At 46.4% G+C, this 19,358-nt stretch overlaps 2 protein-coding genes across 2 annotated transcripts in view; both read left to right on the forward strand.

Annotated features, from left to right (window-relative positions):
* Window positions 1-294: 294 nt before the first annotated feature.
* Window positions 295-5,461, forward strand: EXOSC2 (exosome component 2). The gene is given in 10 exon segments (XM_069770616.1): window positions 295-318; window positions 321-478; window positions 559-660; window positions 790-835; window positions 1,128-1,217; window positions 1,552-1,617; window positions 1,784-1,852; window positions 2,706-2,882; window positions 3,051-3,179; window positions 4,648-5,461. Coding segments are annotated over 10 exon segments (942 nt in total). The 3' UTR covers window positions 4,729-5,461.
* A 6,486-nt stretch (window positions 5,462-11,947) lies between these two features.
* The window catches only part of ABL1 (ABL proto-oncogene 1, non-receptor tyrosine kinase), an 89,465-nt gene continuing 82,054 nt past the window's right edge, over window positions 11,948-19,358 (forward strand). The window contains exon 1 of the mRNA XM_069770672.1: window positions 11,948-13,039. Within this exon, the coding sequence (XP_069626773.1) occupies window positions 12,904-13,039 (136 nt within the window). The 5' untranslated portion in view covers window positions 11,948-12,903. The remainder of the gene's footprint in view (window positions 13,040-19,358) is intronic.

Genomic DNA, 19,358 nt, shown 5'->3' on the forward strand with positions numbered 1-19,358 from the left:
CAGGAAGAGGCCTGTCGGGGCCTGGTGCCCCCCTGGTGCGGCAGGGCGGGCTCCCAGGGAGCTGCCCCGGCCGTGGGGCTGCCTTCCCCGCTCAGCCCCACAGCCTGTCCGACGGGGTTGTAGGCACCCTGCCCTCACTAAACACGGCCCCTCTCTCCCTTTGGTTCCCAACGCGGCGAAGCCCACTAATCCCTTTACTGCCAGGAACCAAAATGGCTGCCCAGAAACCTCACCGTCGCCCTCACTCACGATGGCGGCGCCGGCGCCTCAGGCGCGTTCTCGCCAGCAGCTAACATGGCGGGCGGAAGGCGCGTGTGGACGAGGTCGCTGGCGCTGCGCCGCCCGCACTCAAGATGGCCGCCATCACCATGCGCCTGCCGGTGGCCCGCAAGGCGGTGGGACCGAGCGCGCCCCGGGGCGGCGAGAAGCACCTGGTGGCCCCGGGGGACACGATCACCACGGACACGGGCTACATGAGGTGGGGGCAGCGGCGGAGCGGGGTGGGGGGCGCCGGCCAGCCGGCCGCGGGCTCTCCTCAGGCGGCAGCTCTCTCCGCAGGGGCCACGGCACCTACGTGGACGAGGAGAAGCTCATCGCCTCGGTGGCCGGCGCCGTGGAGAGGGTGAACAAGCTGGTGTGCGTCAGAGCCCTGAAGACCAGGTGAGCGGCGGTCGCCTCCTCGGCGCGGGGAGCGTGAAGCCCGCCATCCCTGTCAGACGAGGGCCGGGCCGTTTTCTGGGGAGGATGAGGCGTTTTGACGGGGCCGCTCTCTCTCTGTCCCGCTGCTAGGTACAACGGTGAAGTCGGGGATATCGTGGTCGGCAGGATTACAGAGGTAAAGCTGGGTTTTTCCTGATGTGCCGTGGAGGAGGAGGGTGGCCCGCTGGGCGGCAGCCAGGCTGGCGTGTCTCGGTCCGATCCGGAGCGCTTCTGGCATTGCTAAAAGCACGTTAATGTCTTTGTGCGGAGGCACTGTGGGTGCCTGGGCTTTAAACAAGATGAGGCTGGAAGTGGCCAGCAGAGCTGTCTCCTTCTGCAGCCTCGGCTGGCTGCAGGACCTCCCGCTCCGCTGAAGAGCTTCTGTTCAATTTTTGAGTGTATATCAACAGATTATTTTTCTTCTCCAGGTTCAGCAGAAGCGATGGAAAGTGGAAACCAATTCCAGGCTAGATTCAGTCTTGTTGCTGTCATCTATGAATTTACCGGGTGGGGAACTGGTGAGTGTAGTTCACGCAGAGCAGTGCCAGAGCCCTGTCTTCTGCTTCCACAGCAGAAGCAGAGGCACTGGGAAGCTCTGGAGCCCTTCCCACAGTTAGCACAAGGGTAGTGTGGGGTTTTGTGGGTGGGTCTGTAGCACTCCAATATCTTTAACTCTCAGTGTTATTGGGATGTAAACACTTCACTGATCTAAAGGTGTGTCAGTCTGCCTGAGTTTCCTTTTTACCAGATTGCGTTTTGCGTGACATCCTAAGGTCCCCCCGCAATGTAGGTATTAACTGATGTTTTCTTATTCTGAACTACACGTGACTTTTCTTGCATTGTGCGTTTCAGAGGAGGAGATCAGCAGAAGATGAGCTTGCAATGAGGGACTACCTGCAGGAAGCAGACCTCATCAGTGTATCCTTCCACTGCTTGCGCTCGGACAGAACAGCCAAGGGGCATGGGGAGAACAGCCAGATTTCGGCTGGCCTGGCTGCCAGGGAGAGCTCTCTGCCAGGGGCAGCCAGAAGCTGTTGGCACTGGGCAGCATTAAGGACCTTGTTTCCTTAAGCGGCACTGACAGGCAGAGGTCCAGTCTGTATTTTCTGATGGGGCTTTATCACTGCACACCCGGAGTCTGAAATACGGGAAGGTAAGTTGTTCAAAAGCACTCGGTCTTGGCCTAATTCTGCTCCGGTTGACTTGTATAAGGCCTTTTGGAGGGGTTTTTAAGAAAAAAGCTCTGGAGTAGAGCAGGATGTTGTTATAACCCATTCCTGCAGGTTAGGAAGAATCTTAGCTTCTACGTGGGAGCACCGAGCAGAATTTCCCCAAAGCAGAGTGCCCTTGAGTTGCCCTTTTTGCTGCTGCTCTCCCTGTCCACAATTACAGCCTGTTTCCCCCACTAGCCGCTTGGGATTTAAACCCTGGAGAGAAAAATCTTCGCACTCAAACTTCATCACTCCTTTTCTGCAGGCCATTGGCGCATGACTTGTTTCTCTCTCCAGGGCTTTATTTTAGGCTTTATGCAGTTGGCATTTATCTCTGGTTTTGTGCGTTGAAATAAGCCAAGGGGCCATTGGAGCGTAGGCTGCAGTTTGGGATTACCAGACCAAGAGTATTAGCACTTAAAAGATGAAAGCGAAGTGTGCGTATTGCACAAAGGGTGAAGGACAGCAATTGGATTAAGAGGGAAAGTGTTCTGCTAAATTGGGCCTCTTGCTTCTCATTTTTCTGCAGGGATGGTTGATGTGTAGTTACGACCAAGATATTATTAACATTTGTGCTAAGCACTTAGAGTATTCTTCATCTTCAAAGGACTGCACAGGCATTAGCTAATCCTCCCAGCACTCCCAGAGGCAGGCAGGTTTTATATTCACTGTTTCACAGGAAGAGGTGTTAAAATTGACTGGTTCCTAGACCAGGAGGGGAGTGCATGTCGGTGACTTGATGTTATCTGTGGTGTCTCATGTCTCTCATGTTGAGTCTTGTGGTCTCCTCTTCAGCTTGGCCAGGGTGTGCTCGTTCAGGTATCGCCCTCCTTTGTGAAACGCCAGAAGACTCACTTCCACGACTTGCCCTGTGGTGCATCTGTGATCCTTGGCAACAACGGTTTCATCTGGATCTACCCAACTCCAGAGCAGAAAGATGAAGAGGCAGGGGGCTTCACCACCAGCTTGGAGGTGAGGGTTCAGGGAAGATGAACCTTCGCCTACCAATGATGTTTTGTTAGTCTAACATAGAGGCACATGAATAACCTGAGACTTTCAAGATTTGGTATTAGGTTCATGGCAAAGCTTTTTTACAGTAGGCTTGCACTATTTCCTTGTGTATTCATCTCTTTTCCTCAGCCGGTTCCCTTGTCTGACCGGGAGGTGATCTCACGGCTCCGAAACTGCATTGTGGCTCTTGTTACTCAGAAGTTGATGCTCTTTGACACCAGCATCCTGTATTGCTATGAAGCATCCCTTCCTCATCAGGTACAGAAAACAGTGTTGTTTACTTTATTCCACACTGTGGGGAGCGAATGGAATGGAAAGGCCACACCAGTTGCTGCTGGAGTCAGTAAATTAGGCGGTAGGGCTTCCTTTTGGCTTTCCAAAGCGTTCTGCAGCAAGTGACAATATGAACTTCCCCCCCTTCTGCGTAACATAAATTGCCTTGCACATTTTCCGGGATAGTTTGAAGGGTTCTGCCTCTGGCAAAGTCCAACTATTCATATAGAGAAATAGTCCATTTTTTGATAGATGTTGTGTATCACTTGTTGGGACTAGGGACACTCTGTGATCCCTGTGAAAACAGTGTTAAATTTGGGATTGTATGAGGGGACGGTGCACTTTATGAACAAATGAAAAAGCAAGTGTCATCTATTGTACAGAGACCAGTCTTCTGTTTGTATCCACATCCTGCACTGCTGGAAGGCTCTCTCAATTTGACCTCTTGCTGTACAGCTTTTCTCTACGATTTCTGCCAGCACAATCACTGGGAATTCTCTTCCCGTAAACAGATAAGATCTGAATTGGCTTCTGCTTTCATTGACAGTGGCAGCCTGCTCAGCTAGATGGGATGTTCTTTTGAACTATACTTCTGTTTAAGTCATCTCTCCCCTTCCCAAATACTGGTGTGTGTCCTTCAGGAGAGATTAGGAGTTGTCAGTAGCATCTCCTTTGATTTCTTACGGTCTCTGTAAGAATTGCTAACTCTGGCAAAGTTGACTTTGCCTTGGACCCTCTGCCATGATAGTCTCATTTGACCAGAACCCTCTAAATTCACTTGCTGCTCACTGCTGTGTGCCAGGGACCCTTGTCTCCACAGAGTGTGCAATAGTAGTATCGTGGTTTAACCCCAGCCAGCAACTAAGCACCACGCAGCAGCTCACTCGCTCCCCCTCCGCCCCAGTGGGATGGGGGAGAGAATCAGGAAAAAAAAAAGTAAAACTTGTGGGTTGAGATAAGAACAGTTTAATAGAACAGAAAGGAAGGAACTAGTAACGATAATAATAACAATATTAAAATGACAACAATAATAATAAAAGGATTGGGATATACAAGTGATGCACAATGCAGTTGCTCACCACCTGCCGACCAACACCCGGTTAGTTCCCAAGCGGCAATTCCCCTCAGCCCCACTGCCCCCAGTTTACATACTGGACGTGATGTCACATGGTATGGAATACCCCATTGGCCAGTTTGGGTCAGCTGTCCTGGCTGTGTCCCCTCCCAAATTCTTGTGCCCTTCCAGCCTTCTTGCTGAAAAATCCTTGACTTAGTCTAAACATTACTTAGCAACAACTGAAAACATCAGTGTGTTATCAATATTCTTCTCATACTGAACCCAAAACACAGCACTATACCAGCTACTAGGAAGACAATTAACTCTACCCTGGCTGAAACCAGGACAAGTAGTAGTTGCTTTTTCGTGCCAACGTTACTCTTCTTTCCACTCCAGATCAAGGACATTCTCAAACCAGAGGTGATGGAGGAGATCGTTCTGGAAACCCGACAGAGGTTGCTGGATCTGGAGGGGTAGGGCACATGGCCAGAAGCAGTCATTTGAAGTCCCAGCATGGCAGCTTTTGATTCTCAGTACTTTTTTTTTTTTCAGTGTTCTAGTCACCAACGTTCATTCCACACTTCAGAAACCACCAAAATCCCTCATTTTAACTCCTAGGATACCTCCTGAGCCCTTTTAGTACAATAGTACTAAATAGTACTTAAGTACAATAGCCTTTTAGTGCAGCAGCCTGAAAAATTGATATCTGACCTTTATGAAGATGCAGATGCAATTGGGACATATCTCATAGCACTTGTTGCTGTGTCTGGTGCCCCTGAACTTTGTGCAGAATGATAGAGAGGAAAAGATGTTTTTTGTGATGTTTCTCTCTCCCCAAAGGCTTTCTGAACGGTTTTGATTTTCCTTTACTATGATACAGACCTGCCAGTCCTCTGACTGAGAGCTCGTTTTTCTCTTTAAGACTGCAGAACACAGGTACAAGACTTTTAGAGGACAGGAGTATCCACACCCTTGCTAATGACATTTTGGGTCTGACTGTTGATGGTTTCTATGTCTCAAGGGTATGAGATTGGATGTGGCATGATGTGGCTGTCCACATGAGCCAGGAGCCATGAGTGAGCAGTGGCTTCTCAGTCTGTGTGCATCCTGCTGGTCCTTTTTTTATGCCTGATGTGGTGAGCTCCTCCTCTGAGGAGGCTCCAGTATTGTTTTCTATTAAATATTTTACATTTCAATAAATTTTTTTAAACAGATCAGTCATTCAGGAGTGTGTGCATTAGCTTGTCTTTCTCCAGAATGAATTGGGTCTAGCTTGAGAGCTATGGTTGGCTCAAGTTTCCTTGTGCCAGGACACTGAGAATGGTTGCAATGCCATGTTATCTCCTCTTCAGCTGTTGCTCCTCATCCCATTCAAGCAGGACTTGACCTTCCTGTTCAGCATATCTTCTGTGCAGAGTTCCTCTGTAAGTAGATTGCCTGGCATTGTTCACAGTGGCACTCTCAACATTGCTTCCCTGCAGGATCCCATAGAGAGGTGTGTCATGCAGCAGCTGTGTTTGGGGGATGACAGGGAACCCAGTATGACACTGGTGAGGATCCTCAGGCCAGTGGTTAGAGGTGGGCATGCTGAGCCAGATGTTGGCAGTCAGTCACTTGCCTTCTCTGTACAGAATGGATGTGATGTTTTCCTTAGAACATCCTCTCAGATCTCTGGTGATATATTAGAGCCATTTGTATTATATATGTGTTGTGTATATATATTGTATTTGTATTAGAGCTGCTTGCACCACAGTGGTGTAATTCTTAAAAAGGATGAAAAAGCAAAATGTCTGGCCTAATTGTCCCTGAATCTAATTCTAACGTTGCAAATTCTAACATTGCAAATTCTCACGATTGCCCCAGGCAAAAGGAAAAATTCTTTGCTCAATCTTTTCCTGGGAACTAGAAATACCCTTCATTGCTTCTCATCTAGTTCAGACTGCTCTGCCTGTGGTCCAGAGTAAGCACTAGGAGGCAGTTTTGGATTGTGTTTGTAGTATTTCTCTTCCCCAGGAGCTTTGCCTCATTGCCCTGCCAAATAGCAAAGGCTGGATATCTGCCACCAGTGCTGCTACCTAAATACTAGAGCATTATGGAGCTCAGTGGCTAAGGACAAGCAAGGACATGGGTAATCCGTTCTGCTGCTGCACAACTCAAACTTCTGCCTATGCCGCCTCTCTAAAATAGTACTTAACTTCTTGGGGAAATCGGTGGAATGCTCCACACAAGACCTGGGAATTGTTATTTTTGAGTTTTATGAGGATTCCCTAGTAAGTGTTGCAACAATCACATCCTCAAGATGACTTGGGAAATTTGAAAACTAAAGCTTGATGGTGACACTTTCAGGTCTGTGCATGAGGCTGGTAGCAGTATTATCCACATCTGCGTGGACAGGAACAATGCAAAAAAGCTAAAGGAAGGCTCCCTAAAAAGCTAGCAGCCTCTGCATCTTTTAATTAGGAAAGTACCTCTTTTTTCCCTACACAAGTGCTGTAGTTTAGCAGCTGTTTATCTTATTGCCATACAGGGAGATTCAGGGATTTCTGCGGTGAGGCTTCTAGGTATAAGCAGATTGGGGATGTACAAGCAATGAGATACTTTATCTGATGTTCCCTTTTTTTAAAGCACTTTTGAAGGCTGATGGAGAGGTCTGTAGTTAGTCCAGTAGATCTCTTTGCATCTCTGCCACTTAAACAACTCTGTGTCAGTTAAAGGGCAAAGGGGTGAAGAGACTGTACTTCACTACCACCTAGAGAGATTTGATACCTGGAAATGGTTCTGCTGAACTGGTAGACAAATGCAAAATGCTCCTCTGTCCTCAAGTAACCTCTCTGCAGGCATCTAAGGGGTCAGAAAGGGGCTGGGGGGATTATGAAGCTCTTGAAAGTGCTGTTGGTAATGTGGTGGAAACATGCTGAGGAAGCGTGCTCTGGAGGTGGTTAATTTAGAATTGGATCATGCTGATGGGTACCAACCATGAGCTGTCAGACCTGCAAGGTGAGACAGTGCCAGGTTCTCATAACACAGATCTTAGGAAAAGGGAGCTGGTGTCTCTGCAGCAGGCTGTGTGGGCTGCACAGCTGAGTTGTTATTTTTTTTTCCTTTTCCTCTCTTTTTTTTTTTGTTTTTCCCCTTGTTCTTTTTTTTCATCTACATAGCAGTCTTTAAGACTGTGGTCTATTTCCAGGCTTCTTATGCTAGCCCTCTCTCCCCATTGTGAACCTTTTTTGGTTATTTATGCTCAATAAATGAGTATACAACCTGAAAAACAATGAGCTCAAAACCTGGACTGCTTCAGCTCTGATCTTTCCGATTCCTCCTGCTTGCTGCAGCATTCCTGATATTTTGGCCTTGGGTATATATTAAATGGGGGAGAGTATGTGACTCATCCGGTTCCTGTGCTCCTGAATACCTGGCACTTTTGTTTTTAAGCCTGAGAACAAGAGCACCAGCTGGTAAGGTTTGGTTATGGATCTTTTCTGATGTGTGGGGGGCAACTGAAGGTCCCTGTATTTTCCTCCCTGGCCACAAGGTGTCATTGCTGCTCTTTGTGAATTCAGCCAGTGGTTCGCCAAGCCCAGACCTAAATTCTGTAACAAGGCTTCAGCGACGGCATTGCTGGCAGTTCCTGCAACCCCATCAAGCACGACTTTGCAAGCCGGCAGGTAACAAGAGATGAGAGTGACAAACTTGTGTGGGGAGGGAGAAACTTCCTGAGCAGTTTCAAAGATGTCTTAAGAAAGGTACCAGGCCAGCTGCCATTTACTGTTGATTTGGCTGAATCCCTGTGACTTTTCGCTCTCTTGACAAATGTCAAGATCCACTAGTGCTCATCCATCTCAAAAGCAACTGGATGTGTTGCTGTGGCTCACAGTTCCCATATGGAGAGGCTTCGAGTATCACTGTTCAGTCATCACCCACAATATGGTGAATGACTTTTTCCCAGTGCCCAGCAGAGATGAGGGAGGAGTCAGACAGGGTCTGGGGGAAGCTCTGGCATCTCAGGTACTTGGGGGAGCTGGGGCCCCTTTTCCTGTAGGCAGGTCGGCACATGAGTATAGGCAGGCTGTATAAAAAACGTCTTTGAAATGGGAAGTGCTTGAGATGTAAAGGAGGTCTCCAGCAAAAAGCAGTGTCCTCTTGAATTCTTGAAATAGTCTGTGGGATTTTGCTAGGCAACTTCTAAGCAGGAAGGGTGAAAAGGAAGAAACTATGGCTTCTCTGGTTTAAGAATAAAACCATAGTCAAAAGTGGGGTGGGAAAAACCTAATAAGTGTTCATTTTTATATGGGGAACTAAAATGCCCATGCAGACATTAAAACAGCTTAGACCAGTCTGATTTCTTTGGTCACCAGTGTCTGATGGCGTGGAGCCTGTAAACCAGCTGTAGCACCTGCCTGCTGCTTACTCCAGGGTTAATACATGGCACAGATGTGCTTGAAAGTGGAGCTACTAAATAGTTCCCTTGCTGGTGAGTGCTGCCTGCGGAAACAAGAACACAAAATCACTCGTCTGTAGAAATAATTTTCGTGTTTCTTGGTGGCAGTGTTTGATTCATGTACTAATATGAAGAATGGCAACTCCTCTCTTTACTCCCAGTAATAACCATTGGGATTTTAAATTTGTCCTAATGGATTATTAATCCAATTACTGCTGCTTATTATGTTACTTCTGTATCATCCGCATGCAGTTTTGCTGTTCAGTTGAGGTGAATGGTATAAATATAAAGCTTTGAGCAGACCCTGGAAGATACTGAAACCCCACTGAGATTATAGGCAGTCTTGAAATGGTTGTCTCATGTTCCTGAGGACCATTAATTAATATGCTAAGGTTTATTCTTTGGTAAAGAGGTTGAAGCTTTAAGATACTGTTATGGAGGAAATGGAGGAAACATCACTGCAGCTGTTGGGTGTAACAACCCATGCTTAATTGAAGGTAAACAGAAGAAGTATTGAAATTTCTTTTATGAAATACATGGGATGTACACAGGCCACATGCAAGGCTCGACTGAAAGAAACAGTCTGTAGATTTTTCTAATTTAATCTGTATTTGCACGATCTTTCTGTCTCCTCTAGTAATTTCTGAACCCACTGGGCAACCTCAAGCTTCTTAACACGAGACAATCATGTTCACAAAAACTGGCAGCAGGGTAGGGTGCAGAAAACACAATACCCTTCAGGAAGGAAAAGAGGGCAGATACCTTGCTATGATATTTGGAAGTGACCAGCTGGCCCATCTGCCTGTGTACAGCCGCAACACTGCTTTGGGAAGCAGGAAGTGCTTTTGAAGCAACTGCTGAGTGGAAAGAGGCTGAGGACTGCTGGCAAAGAACCTGCCCCACTTTGCTGCTTATGATTGCAAAGCATCAGAAGGAATACCTGACTGTTGACCAGAATGATAAATTCACCTAGTCTGTTAAATAAAAAGGAAGTACATTAATCTGCATAGATCTCAGGTGAGGCAGGAAGAAGCATATATACGGCCATATTGTCCAGAACACGAGTCCTACTTGTTTGCAATTACCTTTGCATATTTTGGTCAAGGTCTTCTGAGTTATCACGGACCTGTGGTGGTCTTCTGGAGTTCACTCTGCTTCAGCCCTGCCACAGTAGGAGGGATTATCCAGGATGCTCCAGTCAGACCCAGAAGGGAATACTTTATCAGTAAAGGATGGTTGGTATTGTTTTTTGTGACAAATTTCTCTCAGGCTGCTCAGCCTGTGTTGACAGACAGCTTTGTTTCCTCAGTTTCCTTCAATCCATGGGAGCTGAGCAGGGGGTTAGATCACTGCAGTGAGAAGCTGATCTCCATTACTGAGATAAACCTGGAGAAATTCTGTGGAGTTCAAGAGATGTGACCTTGGATTTGTCTCAGCATAATGTACCAGAATTTCTCTCTCCTGCGTGTGGTAGCACAAATGGCCTCAGTACCTGCAATTTGAGTCATTGATGCAGAAATGCAATAGAAATGGTTTGGGATCAGTCTCCTGGGTAAGAATTAGTGATGTAGGAGCAGACTGGCACAGCAGAGGTGGAGGATCCTGTAGGGCTGTATGAAGTGCTACATTTCAGATGCTGTTGTTGGAAAATGAAAAACACACGTCTGCGAGGGACCTTGAGTATGGCGTAGGAGACATGGAGTATGTTTGGATTTGTCACAAGGGAGGAGTCAGTACAAACAAGCTGCTCTGTGTCCAGATGGTTACCCTGAGCAGGAGGCTACTGCACAAAATTGCATTTGTGTGTTCTCCCGTTGTTGAGTGGGAGCAACCACAGACCTTTGACCAAAACACCGTGACCTCAAGCTGCTGCCTCAACCCTCTTCTGTTCCCAAGGTGAACTGGGGAACGTACAAGAAACTATCTATCTTCAGCGTCACTGTCTGTGCTCTTTAGCTCAGGGAACGCTTGCGCTGCGAATACAAGGGCACCACAGTGCAGGCTGAAGAATCTGGGCGTTTAACTTAATCTTTGTACCAAATGGTGCATGAAAGTAGATCAATAAAATATTTGTCACATGCATTGGCCTCTGTGGCTGTTTTTGGTATCAAGTTCTGTGTATGCTCTGACAGTATTAATAAGGAAGTTGAAGTCCTTTGGGCAAGCAGAGTGACTGATCCCTGGTTGGGGAAAAGCTGATGGTTGTGCACACAGCTGACCCAGTAAGGATCTCTTCTTCCCTTCCATCTCTGCAAGAAATCCAGGGTCCCGAGCTGGCCAGGGGCCTCGAGACCCATGTGCAGGGGGGGTCTCTAGCTGGCTTGAGGGCCAAGGAGCTCATTGTCAGGTCTAGGGGAAGGCAATTTAGATGGCCCTTGCAAAGGGGTAAGAGATGTGACGTGAGCTTTCTGGGTCCTTGGCTAGCATTTGCTAGTGATGTTACAGTAGAAAATCCCTCTTCTGCCTGCTGTTTCCACCACCTTCCCCTTCATCCCACTCCCCTCATGGCTCCCCTTCAATTTCCCTCATCTTCCCCTTCCTGCCCTCTCTCCATCCGCCTCATCTTCCCCTCAGAGCCCCTCACAGCACCCCCATTTCCCTCATGGCTTCACCCTGGAGACACCTTCATGTCCCCCAGCCCCCCCGTTCCCTCATCCTCCCCCCGTTCCCCTCACAGCTCCCCCCTCGATGCCTCCTCCCGCCTCCCCTCTCCCTCACCCCCCATTCTCCTCACGCTCCCCCCAACCCCTTCTCGGCCCCTCATTCCCCTCAGACGTTCCCCCCCTATCTCCTCAGGGACCTCCCTCACGGACCCCATCGCCCCGGCTCCCCTCGCTTGTCCCACACCCCGCCCCATTTCCCCCGGGGCGCCCCTTCCTCTCCCGACAGGTTCCCGTCATGGCGGCGGGCGCAGGGCCCGGCAGCGGGAGCGGGCAGCGGCCGGGCCCGGGCCGGGCTCGGGCGGGAGGCGGGGGCGGCGGAGGAGGAGGGGCCGGAAGGGGATGTGACCGCCCGCCCCGCCGGCCGGGGACGGGGCTGCGCCGCGCCGGGGGTTCCGGGATCTCCCTCGCCGCCTGCAGCCGCCCCCGCCCCCCCTCCCCTCCGCCAGCCGGTCTCGCTGCCCCCGGCGGCAGCCCCCGGGGTGCCCCCCGGCCTGCGGCCCTTCGCCTCCTCTTCTCCTGCCAGGCCTGACCGCCCCCCCCCCCCCCCCCCCGCACCGCCCCGCCGCCCCCAGCCCGGCCCCCTCCGCTGCGGCCGGGCCGGGCTCGGCCCCGGCCCCGCTCCCGCCGGCCTCCCCCGCGGGGATGCAGCCGGCCCGGTCACCCCCGCTTGACCTCTTCTGGCTGCTGTGCAGGAACCGGCCTCCCGGAGCGCGTCCCCGGCCTCGCACCCCGGCCCCGGTACCCGGCTCCGTCTGAGGCGGGCGGCAGGGCGGCCACCTGCGCCGGCCCGGTGGCCCCAGCGTTGCTTCGACGCCACCATGGCCCCCCAGGCCCCGCTGGCCCGCTTCGCCTCCGCCGGCGTGCGGGAGAGGTAGCGGTGGTGCGGGCGGCCCGAGGCTTGGGATGGAAGAAGGCGAGGCGTTGTGAGGCCGGACCGCAGGAGCCCCCCCGGTCCCGTTCCCTCGCCCCAAGGAGCGTGTGGAGCCTGCCAGGCCCAGAGCTGCCTCTCCTTCGCCTCGCGAGCTGACATGGTTTCAGCGTACTTGATCCTGCTAGACTTCAGCGGTACTTGAAGCCAAATACGTGGCTCTTTGGCCTTTGCTAACTCAATGCTATGCAAAAGAAAAGGAGGAAAAAAAAGAAACCTTGACACTGGTTGGAGTGGGAATGGCTGTTTCCTGCCCTGGGTGAGCCTACGTGTGGTTTCTTGCTTGTGAGATGAACTAATTCTCCTTCACCCGGTGGAAGACACACTACATATGGCAACCTGAAACTTTGGTAGAGCTTGGTCATTACTAAGCAGTTGGAACTTTTACTCGTTTTTTTGCATAAAGTCACCTAAGGAGCCTTGTTGCCATCTTCAAAAGCACTGGAGGAATCTGCGCTTGTCTTAATTCTTTGCCTCAAGTGACTTTATCGTGCAGTGAGTGCAACCAACGCACTCACCTAAAATACGTTCTCCTTCGCAGCTCCTTCCCAGCCTGGAAGATCAGGGATCACAGACTTCTTCAAAAACTTCTCATCCTGGGAAAGGCTGCCCATAGTTACTTTATGGGGCAGCAGCCTGGAAAAGTTCTTGGGGACCAAAGGAGGCCGAGTCTGCCTGCCCTGCACTTTATCAAAGGAGCAGGGAAGAAGGAGTCATCGAGGCATGGGGGCCCGCACTGTAACGTCTTCGTTGAACATGGTAAGAGGTTTCTTGTGATATTTCTTTTGGTTTAATTTTGATTTGCTGAGCTAGTTGCAATAGGGATTTATTCAAGGGCATGGTGCAGATACAGAGGTACCGTACTTTATGCAAGTCTTTTGTTTTCTCTCCTTTGCTTCTTAAGGCAAATCTTGTGTGATTGTTTATTAAGAAAATACTTAACTTGGGTCAGATTGCTTGAAACCTGGGCAGAGATTATTATACAGCTAAATACAAAATACAAGGAAGTAACTTTTTAGCATTGTACAAGTTTCTCATTTCTGCCTTAGATATGTTCAGTTTAAAGTCTGGGAAAGTATTTCATCCTTTTCGAGTAGTCTGTTTCATAGGTGTAGACCAAGCACACCTGATGGTGATGCTATGTCAGCAACAAGTGTTCTTTAGTTTACGAAAGGGGCTCCGCTACTCGGGCGGGGGGAAAAGACTTCTTTTGGAAAGTTTGTGGATACTGCTGTTGTGACAACTGGTTGGAATAAAACAAGTTTCTTGTTAATTTGGTTAGTGCATTTACAGCACTTTTGGTTAGTGATTTCTCATAGCTGGTTAAGCCTTGATCTCATGCTGTGATGGATTGAAGTCCTAGAGGCTAAAAGTGGCCAAGTTAGGGGTACAGCAACCCTGTCACTTGCTGGTCTTCCACAAATTAAGAGGGAACTGACAATCTCAGGAAAGAAGCCAGATGAAAAGCTCAGTAGGACTCGGAGGTAGGTTTAGTGACTGTTTAAAATGTTGCTTTTTTTCTTAAAAAAAAAAAAAACCAAAACAAACCCAAAGAAATTGTTATCTGAAGGCATCTCTACAAAAGTGAGGCGCAGAAATAGATTGTTCCACTGAAGTAATTTTTGGAGTAATCCTTGCTTTTGCACAGTGCTTTTTTAATTCTAATATTCTTTGAGAAGACATGCTACTGGCTGCTATCGTCGGCTGGAGAATGGGATTTTGACAAAGCTTCTTCAGCAGTTTTGTCCTCTTGAGGAAGTTTATCTGTGAACAAAACAAAACTGTATCTATAATCTTCATATAATTAAAAATTGAAATATTTGCTGTGTCTGAGAACACAATCTGCTAGTTAGCGGAAAAGTTTTGGTTCAGTTTTGTTTTAGCTGGGCTTTGCTTTCAAACTTTCTGTCATCCTTTCATTTCTAGAAGGGCCCAAGAAATCCTGTTCAGTGTTCAGCAAAGACGGAGACAGAGATGCTGTGTATGTATTGCTGTGTATGTATTACTGTGTCAAAATACTGTTTTGAGTTACATCAATGTTATTTCTTTTAATTTCCCATATGATGTTTGTGTACTGAGGAAATTGAAGGTAATTAAGGGAGGGTTAGAGAATGTAAGGGCTAACATGGCCCTCTGATGATAAACCCGCTGCTGGATTTTTCCAAGCCACGCTTTCAGTGTTGTGATATATACCCACTCATCCAGCCCCAGTTTGGTTGCTGCCTTTACTACTTTGGACAGAGTTTCAAGGTCAGATGAGATGCAGCGAGAGCACTAACTGCAAGCAGTACAATATTCAAACTGCCTTTGGTGTTTTGATGTAGCAGAAGAGCCAGAAACGCTCCTTTTTGATCATCTAACAGGAATAGGCAGATGGTAACTTCTTGCCAGTATGACCTGAGGTCAGAAGATCCTAGCACATTTGCAAAGAAAAATAGCATCTGTAATGTCCATACACCATATGTCCACAAGAGACCTCAGTGTCTTGATTTAGAAAAGAATAAACTTGAAAGGGGACATCAAGGCCAGGACATCTGTTAAGAGAACTGCAAAAGATCAGCCTCGCTTATCCACATGAGGAAAAGTTTCTTCCTTTGAGTGTATGAAATGGTTCTTCGAAGTACAGACAGTAGAAGGTTGTAACACTGTTGTTTGTTGTTCAGCTCTGTTTTGAGTTTGGGCTGTTCCTATCCTGAAAAATGCTATCTTAAAATATCTGGAAAAATACAGAAGGAATAAAGTTCATTTCAGAAGGTTCTTAATTTCCCTCTTTTTTTAATTGATAATTTGTCTTTAAAATATGTAGTCTAACATACTTTATAATTAATGGGCAGAATGGTATTTAATGTTTTTAGTCCTATTCAGATATGGTGCCATAGGCTGTATGTAGTTCATAAAAATAGATTGGTGTGTTTTTCAGGGCTTAATTTTTTGCATGTTTGTCTTTCAGTACTTTCATTACAGTTTCTTCTAAATGCCAAACACTGTATCTGATTTCTCTGTCATACTGTGGGAACTGGTTTGTCCCAGGAAAATCGTGTTTCTTGCTTTTCATAACTAAGAAATGCTTAAGGAGAAATTCCAGGGTGGGCTGCTTAAAGCAAACCCCTAGGGATAGTCAGACTCTTGAAGGTACTTGTTTGAAGTTCTTGTATATTAAAACCCATGAGAAAACAAAACAAAACAAAAAAGTGGAGTTGGTAGTAGCATGGCTCTCCTGTTATGGTTGTGTTTTTTGTAAAGCTGTTTCATGACCCTTTTCCAGTGGGACTGCTACCTGCTAAGTTCTGCTGAGGCTGATTCAGCAGATACTTAGCAGGGATTTTCAGAGCACTGAAGATCTTCATTGCTTCAGTGGTATTGAATCTTAGCTGAAAGGGTTAGTGAATATTATCGGATACTAACAGCGTAAGGCAAAATAACTTTCAGGGAAGAAATGCCATTTCTCAGTCGTCGCACTCTCCGTAGCACTCAAAGCAATGCATCGAGAGGGTTCTGAAAAGCAAGGAGGCAACTGGCCAGAAATCAGCTCTGCTGGTGGTCAAATGTTCTGTGAGAATAATGCAGAAAGGCTCTAAATTTTGTCATGAGTTGACAATTGAGGAGTGCGTTAAGGGGGGAAAAAATAATCTATGGGCAAGTTTTGGGCTTCTTTCTTTGTGTTGCTGCTTTCTCCACTAAGGATGTTTTACAAGCTGGGATTCATGCTGATGGGGTTACCCTGGGCAGCGGCGTAGCCCTTGACGGGATTTTACAGATTTCATCTTGATGCAGATTACTCCATCTCTTGGATTGCTTGTGAGCTTGAAATTGAGAGAAAGTATAAAGGCAATGTTTGCCTGTTCCCCTGTGCTTTTCTCAGCTGAGAAATGAGTCTATAGTTACTGCTTTTTGGGAATACCCAACTGAGAGAAAAGCCGTGGTCAGTAGACAGTTAATGGGAAAGACTTTGTCAATGTATTTTGAAGTTTGCACGCTAGTGTATCTTATGCTTTTCCAGAACGTTAATCTCAGCAAAACTCGAACTTCTGAAAAGAAAGGCGTATTCCCATGGGGCTCGACTCTGATCCTGGAGTTGGCAGTAGTTAACCGGAGCGATCCGCAAACACCACACCTTCTTTAACTGTTTTGGGTAGGTGTTGCTGTGCTGAATGATGAGCAGATTCCCTGAAGCATCTTGGTAGAACAGTATCTCCAAGCAAAAGCAGCACCTGAAGGCTTAAAAAAAAATGAATTCTAAGCATTAGACCTGTGATGCTGAGGTGAAGAGATGCTAGGATAACTCTTTAGCGAGGCGGTGGATTTGGTCCACAGCTTTGAATTCCATTTACTGTGCAATTGACTCTTGTGATGCTGCTTGGTCAGCAGCAGAGCAGTGTTATGAGGGGTGAAATCCTGAGTGGTGTCTCCACTTTTGTGAGCCCGAAGAGTTGAGTTTTATATGTGCTCTTTGCTGTGTAAATTGTGACAGTGACTGGGAACGGGAACCATCTTTCCATGGGCATGTTGGTGGGAACTTGAGCGTGATTTTTGGATTTAATAATGCAAAATTATGGTAAATAACATCTTGAAATATAGGTCTTTCAAATGATGCTACAGTTTGATGTACTATAATTGATCCCAGTTTTGCAGTGGCAGTCAGAGAAATAATTGATTTGGGAGGAAGAAGAAACCTTCTGAAGAGGTTTTGAGTATGAGACTTTCTTACGTGCTGCTTCTCATTACATATAATAGATCACTGATAAATATCAACCTGGTCTTACAAATTTTTCATTGTTTTGTGTCTGAGGCATTCTGCAAAGTAATACACATATGGCTGACTCTAAATTTGGTAGAAAGAGAAGGAACTTCCTTTTTGAATCTGTGTTACACCTTTACTCTGCCAGGGAGCGATAGTTGTTCAGCTTTGAACTTCATTTTAAGTATCTTTAGGATATAGTTGAAAAAGCACTCACACAAGAATGTTCTTTTGTTAGTCTCTTGTAGTGATAAAATGTAGTCTTTCTGATAGTTTCTCTTCCAGCAGAGAAATGATAGGGAAGCTTAAATGAGCTGTTTACCTTACCCTAAAGAGAGAGAAACTCCAGGAACTGGAGTTCTTATACCATTTTTCTTATACCTTTAGTGCTGAATATGGCTGAAGTCATCTGACTGTAGTCCCTTTCATATTGGATCTGAACTTTTTTTCTTACAAAGGTGCTGAGAGTTTTAGTGCTTTAATTAGGAAGTAATTGTACAAAACAGATCCATACCATAAGCTTGCCACAGCTGCCAGTTGGAGACATGCCCTATGCCTACTATTAGAAAAAAACAATTAAGAGTCTATTTTCCTATATTATTGATTAAAAATTGATTTTTAAGAGTCTTTAGGCTTAATAATCTATCTTGTTTTATGCTGTTAAATTTCATGTTTCAACTGTTTGGATTGTGAAAATGAGTAAATGACTTTATAATTGATTCCTTCCTCAGGACCTAGTGATTGACCAGCATATATGAATATATACTACAATATACACTGTTATAATTATATTGGTGTTTCTTATTTTTATGAAATGCCAATCATTTTCATACCATGTGGGAAAATGCATAATTCCAAGAAGTTTTATTTATTTCTTTGTTGTGAGTAAAATGTTTAATAACTCTATGGCTTTGGAATATACTTTTATCAGCTGGGTGGTCCAGAGCAAGTTGTGATCAAGCAATAATATATGATTTTGTACTCATTATCCTCAATCCTACAGGTAAGCTCAATATATCTTCTTTATATGCGATATACATTTATTAGATAGTCAATTGCCCATACATGGAAATGATAAGTGAGATTCCTTCCATACTAGAACTCTGTTTCTTTAAACCCATGTAGTTACAAACCCTGCATTTATCTCTTCCCATTGTTCCTTAGGGCATTTTTATACTCCGTCTCTGCTTCAACATCTACAGAACCTGAGACTTGAAAGAAACTGCTTTACTATTCCTGATTCCACTTTAGACCGCTCGCCTAAAATTGTATCGTTAGCATCAGCCTAATAGGAGTCCATTATTTAGAGCTTGCCTTCAGTATCTCAGGTCCGCGTTCTGAACTGACAAAACTTTCTTCATTGTTAGGTTGGAGATTTGGCAGCTCCCAAACTTTAATTTCCATCTCTATTAGGAGAGACTTATCCCCAGCTTTTGAGATCATTGCTTATGTATCCAACTTCGATGTGCTTCAGTATTAGTCTGGTTAATGCTGACATCTGCTGCACAGCTAATGCAGATTTGTTCACTGCCTCTCACTATATCCCTTTTCATCATAAAAAGCTCTTGCTATATTTTTTTTTTCCTGCTCTGATTATCAAATGCCGGTAGGTTTTGCTAAGAAGCTCCTCCACAAAACTTGATCTAGGATTGGAATATGTTAGGAAAGAGACCTAAGACTTGCTAAACTGCTTTTCCACACGCTGAGGTGGGAGGTGATGATGATGGGGAAAGGCTAATCCTTTTCCTGGGCAAAAGCAGTTCTGTTCTGTGCACTGACTAATCTTTGCTACTTGCCACGTTTAAGCAGTTCATCTCCTTCATGATGAATAGGTAGTGGTTGCTCGTATGCCAGACTTTCATTAATAGATTGTGCTGGTTCTGCATTCTTATTTACAAATTTTAATAGGAAGGCCATGTTCAAAGATCAGGACAGGGAGGCAAGAGAAAGCTGCAGCATATTAGAATAGAAGTCATTGCTTGTAAGCAATCATCTCATTCAGCACACTTCAACATTTACCAACAAACTCGCAGTATTTTAAATTGAAGAGTTTAAATCTTCAGCTTGAAAGTGAGGAGTTGACACAGTCCCATTGCTGAGAGTTAGGAATCCTGAGTTTCATCCCTGGTGCTCTCTGCGACAGGCTCTGTGGCTTGCGGCAAATCATGAGGGTGCAGAAAGGTGAAAGTGGCCTTGGAAAGTCTTGTCCTGTTGGTTGTCGTTTTAGGGTGGGGATGCTGTTGTGTTGTGTCTTGGAACAATAGGGTTGTGTTTCCAGCTGTGCTTATAGGAACTGTGATAAAGCAGACAAGAAATAAATGGGTGACTATTGTCAGTCCT

The sequence above is a fragment of the Haliaeetus albicilla genome, chromosome 26, assembly GCF_947461875.1.
Source record: "Haliaeetus albicilla chromosome 26, bHalAlb1.1, whole genome shotgun sequence".
Taxonomy (NCBI): domain Eukaryota; kingdom Metazoa; phylum Chordata; class Aves; order Accipitriformes; family Accipitridae; genus Haliaeetus; species Haliaeetus albicilla.